A 9,301-nucleotide genomic window follows, 5' to 3' on the forward strand; every position below is an offset into this window, starting at 1 on the left:
GTTATATATAAGAAATTTGATCTATCTCCGAACTCCAGGTGTGGTTTCATTCGAGTTATATATAAGTAGTTGATCATCTAGCTCCTAACTCCAGCTATGGTTTCACTTGAGTAATATACAAGTAGTTTGATCTAGCTCCGAACTCCAGGTGTGGCCTCACTTGAGTTATATATAAGTAGTTGATGACCTAGCTCCGAACTCCAGGTGTGGTTTCACTTGAGTAATAAACAAGTAGTTTGATCTAGCTCCGAACTCCAGGTGTCGCCTCACTGGAGTTATATATGTAAGTAGTTTGATCGAGCTCCAAACTCCCGGTGTGGTTTCACTTGAGTTATATATAAGTAGTTGATGATCTAGCTCCGAACTCCAGGTGTGGTTTCACTTGAGTAATAAACAAGTAGTTTGATCTAGCTCCGAACTCCAGGTGTCGCCTCACTGGAGTTATATATGTAAGTAGTTTGATCGAGCTCCAAACTCCCGGTGTGGTTTCACTTGAGTTATATATAAGTAGTTGATGATCTAGCTACAAACTCCAGGTGTGGTTTCACTTGAGTTATATACAAGTAGTTTGATCTAGCTCCAAACTCCAGGTGTGGTTTCACTTGAGTTATATACAAGTAGTTTGATCTAGCTCCAAACTCCAGGTGTGGTTTCACTTGAGTTATATATAAGTAGTTTGATCAAGCTCCAAACTCCAGGTGTGGTTTCACTTGAGTTATATACAAGTAGTTTGATCTAGCTCCGAACTATAAATGTGGTTTCACTTGAGTTATATATAAGTAGTTGATGACCTATCTCCAAACTCCAGGTGTGGTTTCACTTGAGTTATATATAAGTAGTTGTTGATCTAGCTCCGAACTCCAGGTGTGGCTTCTCTAAAGCTTTATACAGGAAGCTAAATGTGTTTATCTAAATATGTATCGGATGTAATTTTTCCGTAATTAAGTTTCCTCATTGACCGATTTATGTATATGTATGTACATTTAATTGTGTTGTCTGTGATCCCTTTCCGGTTAAAGTTTTCCATTCACTGATCAGTATTTTTCTTCTCTTCTTCAAATATTGCAGGAATGCTTTCCGAAATCATATTGAAAGCCATATGTCATTTCTATAAGTAGACGAAGGAGAAGGAGATCAAAGAGAGAAAGACAAGCAATCTAAAATGAAATAAAGTGTTTGGGAATCATCGTTAAAACTTCAAATTTCCGCTGTTCAGTTTCCACGTTTTCGTCATCATCATGATCATTATTATCATGTTATAAAATGTTTAGCATAATTAAAGAATTATATTAACTTTATTTATTTTACAATATTTGCGAAATGAGCTTGCTGGCCTTTTCTCTGTGAGGAAACCGAAGTACCCAGAGAAATTTCACGTAGTTGGGCAAGTGATCCCCGTACTTTTTCACGTCTGCTGGGGGGAAATGCGACGGCACCATCCGACCACTCAAATTATAGACGTACAGCAGCTGATGCTAAATCATCTAGAAATTTGATTTAAGATTTTCTCAAATTCAGATGGAGAACTTGGAATTTAAGGCTTGATTTTTTTTATCTCTTGTTAGGGTAGTAAATAAGCTTAAAAATGAATACTAGCTACTGGACAATTCTTTACAAAAACGGTCATAATGGCGACCAGATATACAATACTGATTTTAGTATTCGATCGTACATTGATCAACTGGTCTCTGCATATCGTCGGTGCGTTAAGTTCAAGCGATAAAATTGATCTGTGACAATTCCAAAGTATTTTCAGCATATACAGTAACAGAAACTGCATAATTAAAGATCAAAGCACAATTACAGTATGTAATAGTTTGTCTTTCATTATTGATGCATGTAGAGATCAGCAAAGGTTGTAACTCAAGAATATAAAAATTGAAATCAAGGTAGGAACATTTCTCTGTATGGCATATATATATCTATTTATGAGTTTTATGGTCTGAACATTTGGATAATTATGTGACGACCAAACACATTGCTAATTCAGTATCACAAATACTCTTTAACAAAACTGTATAACAATGTATTTTATCATTTGGAATTATTATGATGGATATAGCTGCGATACGAATAATAAAAAGATACATTTTATTGTCCGTGAATCATTATGAAATACTCACATTATAAATAATAGATAGATATATAGAAGAAGGAGGAGGAGGAGAGGAGGAGGAGGAGGAGGAGGAGGAGAAGGAGGAAGAGGAGGAGGAGAAGAAGAAGAAAGAAGAAGGAGGAGGAGAGGAGGAGGAGGAGGAGGAGGAGAAGAAGAAAGAAGAAGGAGGAAGAGGAGGAGAGGAGGAGGAGGAGAAGAAGAAAGAAGAAGGAGGAGAAGAAAGAAGAAGGAGGAGAAGAAAGAAGAAGGAGGAGAAGAAAGAAGAAGGAGGAAGAGGAGGAGAGGAGGAGGAGGAGAAGAAAGAAGAAGGAGGAAGAGGAGGAGAGGAGGAGGAGAAGAAGAAAGAAGAAGGAGGAGGAGGAGGAGGAGGAGGAGAAGAAGAAGAAAGAAGAAGGAGAAGAAGAAAGAAGAAGGAGGAAGAGGAGGAGAGGAGGAGGAGGAGAAGAAAGAAGAAGGAGGAAGAGGAGGAGGAGGAGGAGGAGAAGAAAGAAGAAGGAGGAGAAGAAAGAAGAAGGAGGAAGAGGAGGAGAGGAGGAGGAGGAGGAGAAGAAGAAGAAGAAAGAAGAAGGAGGAGGAGAGGAGGAGGAGGAGAAGAAGAAAGAAGAAGGAGAAGAAGAAAGAAGAAGGAGGAAGAGGAGGAAAGGAGGAGGAGGAGAAGAAAGAAGAAGGAGGAAGAGGAGGAGGAGGAGGAGAAGAAAGAAGAAGGAGGAGAAGAAAGAGGAAGGAGGAAGAGGAGGAGAGGAGGAGGAGGAGAAGAAAGAAGAAGGAGGAAGAGGAGAAGAAAGAAGAAGGAGGAGAAGAAAGAAGAAGGAGGAGAGGAGGAGGAGGAGAAGAAAGAAGAAGGAGGAAGAGGAGGAGGAGGAGGAGAAGAAAGAAGAAGGAGGAGAAGAAAGAAGAAGGAGGAAGAGGAGAAGAAAGAAGAAGGAGGAGAAGAAAGAAGAAGGAGGAAGAGGAGGAGAGGAGGAGGAGGAGGAGAAGAAAGAAGAAGGAGGAAGAGGAGGAGGAGGAGGAGAAGAAAGAAGAAGGAGGAGAAGAAAGAAGAAGGAGGAAGAGGAGGATAGGAGGAGGAGGAGAAGAAAGAAGAAGGAGGAAGAGGAGGAGAGAAGGAGGAGGAGGAGAAGAAGAAGAAAGAAGAAGGAGGAGGAGAGGAGGAGGAGGAGAAGAAGAAGAAAGAAGAAGGAGAAGAAGAAAGAAGAAGGAGGAGGAGAGGAGAAGAAGCAGGAAGAGAAAAGGAGAAGAAGATGAATAAGAATGTCTCGTAGTACCTGATAAAACTAATAACACATAAATATCTTCATAACCTGCTGTATGTAATTTATAACCAACCACAATATACTTCAGTCGTCGGGTGTTCACTGTATAATTCATGTTTCTGAGAGACAAACACATAAAATAACTACACATTATGTTCATAATCTTCAGTGATATTTCCCACATAACATGAATTATCTGGTTCTATTTCCCGTTAAAAGAGTAGTTCTTTAGTGGGTGATATTTATTGTATAACGTTCATTTAAATACCTTATACATATTATCCCCCATACTAGATATAAAGATACCTGTCTTTGATAGACCTTGATTCTGATATGTCAAATATTTCTTTCCGGTATTCTCTACAATAACCTTCCCCAAACTTTGTCTGTATTCCTATTTCGTAAATTTCTTTATTTGTTATTTTTTCTGTTTGTTGTCTTTTGTTCCATCTATTAAGCAGAGATATACTGTTACTCTTCCTAACTTTTGTTTTACTTAGAAAGATCTTTCATCTGGAGTGTAGGATTGGAAGTGGCAACTCAAAATGCTTTGCGCAATACTTTCCCCAATGTTCAAGTGTGTGTGTGTGTTTTCGCTATACACAGTGTATTTGGAGACCTAGTCATATGGATTTGCTTCACATTATACATATTGTGATGATAAGAGACAGTGACAAGGATAGCTGCAGTTCTACCTTCAGTGTCCAACAACAAGGTCGAGAACGTTTGGTTAAATGCTCTGGAGGATAATGAAGATGGAGGTGCTGAGATAAGCTTATTTATGAGAACTTCTTTGTTTTTATAGATACTTGTTTAGTACTTGTCTAGTGTCTTGAGTTTCATTATTTCTACTTCTTTTGAACTCTAATGACTGCCTATTTTAATGCAGGTAATGAAATACAAAGATTTTGTGACGGAAAACTGGGGAGATGGACAGAATATTCAGTTTTGGAGCCACTTCGACAACAATGGACCGTGTACTACTAACCATGCTGAGGGCTGGCATAGCAAAGTAAACCTTTTAGTTTATCACGCGCATTAAATATTTATCACATTGTGAAAATGATGAAATCCTTGCAGGCAACAAATGAGGTTAAAATCCTCCAGTTGGCAACTAGTGAGAAACACAGTCCTTAAAAGAGGAAGTTTAGCCATATTGATTTGCGCTTCAGTCAGTTTAGAGAAAGATTTCTTCATGGACACATCTAGGTGTTATCGAGTATGATGACACTGCATCTCATCCGTTTCATTTAGAGTGAATAGTCTTCCTTCCTAATGTGTCATTTTTAGGAGTATTTTAAAGCTCGTGCTGCAGATTGTGATGCATGTGAAAGACAGTTGGTTTTTTTATTTTACATTTTAGTTCGGTGTTTTTATCTTTACAAAATACCGTGATACCAAATATGTTTGTTTTTAAAATTTCAAACTGTTTTACATTATGCCATGAATAAAACAGAAATTTGAAATAAAAATGTGTTACATTTTTACAGAATATAATGAAGAAATACAATGTCTGTATGAATGTATCATTTACCTCAGATTTACCTGTAGTTCAAATTCAAGATTTATTATATCCAATTCAATACAGCATATAGGTATAAGTACATTGTATACGTAATTAAACGATCAAAATTCATATATGTAATGTACAAGATGGCGGAGGACAATTCCATTCAAACAGACACACATATGTATTATATATATCTAATATAGTACCGGTCAGTTACGTGATGAAATACCGTAAGTATGACGTTACTACATGTACACATGTATATATGACGTCATGACAACAACATAGAAACAATATATAAAAAGCACCGTAACATATCATTTAAGTCCTATTGAACGAGTTACTGACAGATATCAAGTAACTGTTATTATACATTTATACGTACAACTTAATTAATCCTTTCATATGAGATTCCAATATAATGCTTACTCAGAGAGAAGATATTTTCTTTTAGCAGTAGCGTACAGCAAATATTTACCCAGACTGTTTAAAGATTTAACACTTTTACATCATCATCATCATCATCATCATCATCATCATCATCATCATCATCATCATCATTCTTTATTTTCCCCTTGCGGAGATTAAGATACAACAAAAGACAAGAAATCGACAAAATTCAGAGTAGTACAGAATGTACTTCATCTTCGACGTCTTTTTTATTACACAGTGTACATACCCTCTGTACATACCCTCTGTACATACTCTCTGTACATACTCTCTGTACATACCCTCTGTACATACTCTCTGTACATACCCTCTGTACATACTCTCTGTACATACTCTCTGTACATACTCTCTGCCGTCTTGGGATGTTATTATAGCGCCCAGATTCTATGTAAAGATTGTGACCTTGCATGCGAAATTGACTCAATGATTTTTTGAACCTAAAAATAATGGACTTTGTCAGATATAACTGGGTACAAAAGGTGTCAACAAGGTACTTGTATAAATAACATTTGGAAGTTACATCAAAGGCACTGCGTAATTCTTGAATAAATACATCATGGACACGTGACCATACGTTTACAAAAAGTGATCTTCATTTTGTATATATTGGCTATTCCAAACATAGTTAAAACCCGAAGTACATAGTTCATGCTTAATGTGGTAAACCCAATTAATTTTACAATTATGTTTTCTAATATTAAATTGGACTAATGCGTCATAGCATGCCTTTAAAACACAGTTACTAGTATTTAAAACTTTTAACCGTTAATTCATTATGGCTATTTTACGTTGCATATATAATGAATATTTCCCTGTTTCAAAGAAAACCATAGAAGTATTGACATTTTTAAACATTTAATAGATCTTTGAGAAAACACAAACCATAATGTAATTAAGAATTAGTATCTCGCCTAAACAGCAGTTTATCTCATCGAAAACATGGAGGAAATAACTTATACACTTATGATCAGTGTAAGTTTGATTACGGTGTACAACAGTGTGCTCGCCAAAGCATGAAAGTGTAAAGAATTCCAGTATTCTGTCAAATTCATACAAAATTGAAGTTGTTCCCCTTACATTGGAAACTTGGTCGGTACGTAAGCTTCCTGTAGAGTAGAGCTCATACTGTGATAGCAAGGCGATACTAAAACACGAAAAGGCTAGGATGATTTCAAGCAAGAATTATTTGTGCCGGCATATATCCTCCATTTAATGGATTTGAGTGAATCCCAGAAATAAGCACTGATTCTTGATGGCGATGTCATAGCGAGAAGTAGTGCAAAACTAGTCTGAATTGTTCTGTTTTATCGACTTTTTATCGTATAGGTCTGGAGTCAATGAACGACGTTCATCAAGAATAAATGGCCAGTGTCTTGAAATATAAGCTGTATTTCGGTGAGAGTGAGGGAAGACAAAAGCAGTGAGCTTCTGTACCAGATAAATATATACATATATAAAGAGTCTTTAGAGCGTCAGAATAATTCGGACTGTGCAAAAACCTGTTATTATTTTTTTACATTCTACAAAGAAAATGGAATAATTTATATGGATAGTACAATAAGTGAGTAGGTGATCGAATTAATCTCAATTTACCCTTGTTGTGGTTTTCTTCTTCTTCTTCTCTTCTTCTTCTCTTCTTCTTCTTCTGTATCTTTCTTTCTGTCTTTTATCATATTGCATAACTTTACTAAGAGTGGTAAAATTTAAGTAGTGGTGAGATAAAAATATACTGTCTTATCTTAACTATGCTTTTGTTGACAATGATAAAATATTTACTCTGTTTTTACTTCCATTAAACTAACAACTCTGGCCCTACCAGTCAAATTGATTGCATCACGACAGTCGAAAGCGCGCATCCAAGTCGTCAGTGCGTTGGCAAACTAGAATCGAATCCTCCCATAATGAATTATGTTTTCCCACACGAACTCGCCGAAAATGGCCGCAATACTATGGAGAAGAACAGTTTTCAGCATTTTAAAATCCGCAAATCCTATATGTCGTTCTCTAAATTGTCACAAGCTGCTGGTAGATGATTTGAAGTCTTCCTGTTGTACTTTACCTTTAAATAATTATGTGTTTAATCGCCCTATTTATTTAACACGTGTACACCTCAGCAGTGTTAGTGACGAAACGGTTAAGAAAATGATGGAAGCACTAACAGACAAATTTACGGAGGCACGAGAACTTATGCAAGACGCGGTAAATATTTTATGTATTTTGCTTGGTTGGTCACCAAAAATTGACGTGTTGTAATATTTAAGGCGGAATGTGTAATATCCATTACTGGCAACACGCTACCAAGACAATTGAAAGAAACCTCCACGATAACGATGGGCATGTCGGTTCTGCTGATCAGCTGATGTGTTATCGTAACGTGTGGTGTAATTACACAATCTGCCGACCTACTTTTGTAGCGTCGCGGTTTGTTTTATAAATGCGTCTCAGGTTTAGGACACGATAAAAATAAAGTAGTACAAATAGTTTAAGTGGTACCCGGTGTTCCGAATGTCCACGACGTTATTCAGTCGAGTCAAATATTTACATCTCGCCAGCCAATACAATTTTATACCAAACAAAGTAAAATAATGTTAATCTATTGAAAGTACATACAGCCAGACCGAATAGATTTAGGACAGATGATGAAACATACCCCAAAGTTCTCTTCTGATAACATATTTTTCGTTTCAGTTTACAATGGCTATATGTGTGACAGATAGTGTACACGTAAAATTGATATCAAATAAGAAGAAAAAAATGGATTTCACAAATCTAGATGTGTAGTAATAAGTCAGAACTTTTTCTATAGATACTGGCAACAACAGAAATAAGAATATTTTCAGTTAGAAAAAACATAGCTAATTTATTTATAAAATGAATAAATGTGAAACACTTCCAGGTTTCAAAACTAGCATGTTGTTGATGATTTTCCTTGATTCACACATATCTTTTGGAATTGTGATGTCATTGTGTCATTTTTCTTCTTTAAGCGAGAAAGCCAAGGCACTGTTTACTTTTCGGATGACATGTCTGAAGCACAAGAAGCTGTGAAAGACACACTAGAGGAGTACAACTCGCTTCTCAGTAAGCTAAATGACACACAGAAACAAAACGTTGTTAGGACTATTGGACTGCGAATGGAAGAGCTCAAAGCTCAACAGTCTGCATTGGAGGAGAGTCTGAAGGATTAAGTGTGATGGGCTGTATGGAAACTTAATGACAACCAGCTGTGCCAGATAGTACAAAAGAAATATCAGACAAGAGCTAACCTTGATCGATTGTGTGTGAGGAGAACCTGGCAACATCTTAGTGTTCTAGGTATTAGTAAAGAATAAAAAGGACTTTGTCTGAATTTGTCTATGGCTACTGTGGACATAGTTCGTGGTTAAATTCCTTTACAACATATACCTACTGCTTGTTTAAGAATGCCATTTTGATATTTTCGAAAAGAGATATTGCTTTTTATTACACATTTTTGTTTTTTGAGACATCTGCAGTACACTTTATGTTCTTGATGTGAAAGACTACCCTTTTTTGTATATGTATATTGAAATAAAGCTAATCTCAGGGAAATGTGTTGGTTTCTATTAGAATGTTATGAAATCATCAACTGAAATTGGAATGGGAACTCAATAAATAATTATCTTAATATGTCTATTTTGCCCTCTCATGAATACATACGGATGTACAGTTATCTAAAATCTGATGGCCACTTTAAGGGGACTGACAGATGTCTTCGTCTCTTCCTGAGCAATTCTTCCTGACCTGTAACTCTTCATCTCAAAGATTTAAGCCTGTACACCTTATCATGATCTATATCTGTACACCTCAAATATCAATATTGGTACACCTCAAAGATCAATATTGGTACACCTCAAATATCAATATTGGCACACCTCATCATGATCTATATCTGTACACCTTAAATATCAATATTGGTACACCTCATCATGATCTATATCTGTACACCTTAAA

General features: G+C 36.4%; 1 protein-coding gene across 2 annotated transcripts; it reads left to right on the forward strand.

Moving 5' to 3' along the window:
- The first annotated feature begins 4,053 nt into the window (after positions 1–4,053).
- LOC132547437 (uncharacterized) lies at positions 4,054–8,889 on the forward strand. 2 transcript variants are annotated; one of them, XM_060211193.1, is made up of 3 exons: positions 4,054–4,130; positions 4,259–4,381; positions 8,317–8,889. In XM_060211193.1, exons 1-3 carry the CDS (start codon positions 4,104–4,106, stop codon positions 8,515–8,517), a joined length of 351 nt encoding a protein of 116 aa, XP_060067176.1. In that variant the 5' UTR covers positions 4,054–4,103; the 3' UTR covers positions 8,518–8,889. The 2 variants fall into 2 exon arrangements, with proteins under 2 accessions (XP_060067176.1, XP_060067175.1); XM_060211192.1 differs by lacking the exons at positions 4,054–4,130; positions 4,259–4,381 and adding an exon at positions 7,265–7,528.
- The last annotated feature ends 412 nt before the right edge of the window (positions 8,890–9,301 follow it).

Source organism: Ylistrum balloti, unplaced genomic scaffold (assembly GCF_031769215.1).
Source record: "Ylistrum balloti isolate Yb309-2 unplaced genomic scaffold, AGI_CSIRO_Ybal_v1 Utg369954, whole genome shotgun sequence".
NCBI lineage: Eukaryota > Metazoa > Mollusca > Bivalvia > Pectinida > Pectinidae > Ylistrum > Ylistrum balloti.

Coding starts and splice junctions, on each gene's coding strand:
- LOC132547437 (XM_060211192.1), top strand. CDS start 7,265: ATGGCCGCAATACTATGGAGAAGAACAGTTTTCAGCATTTTAAAATCC. Junction 7,529..8,316: donor GAGAACTTATGCAAGACGCG/GTAAATATTTTA, acceptor TTCTTCTTTAAG/CGAGAAAGCCAAGGCACTGT.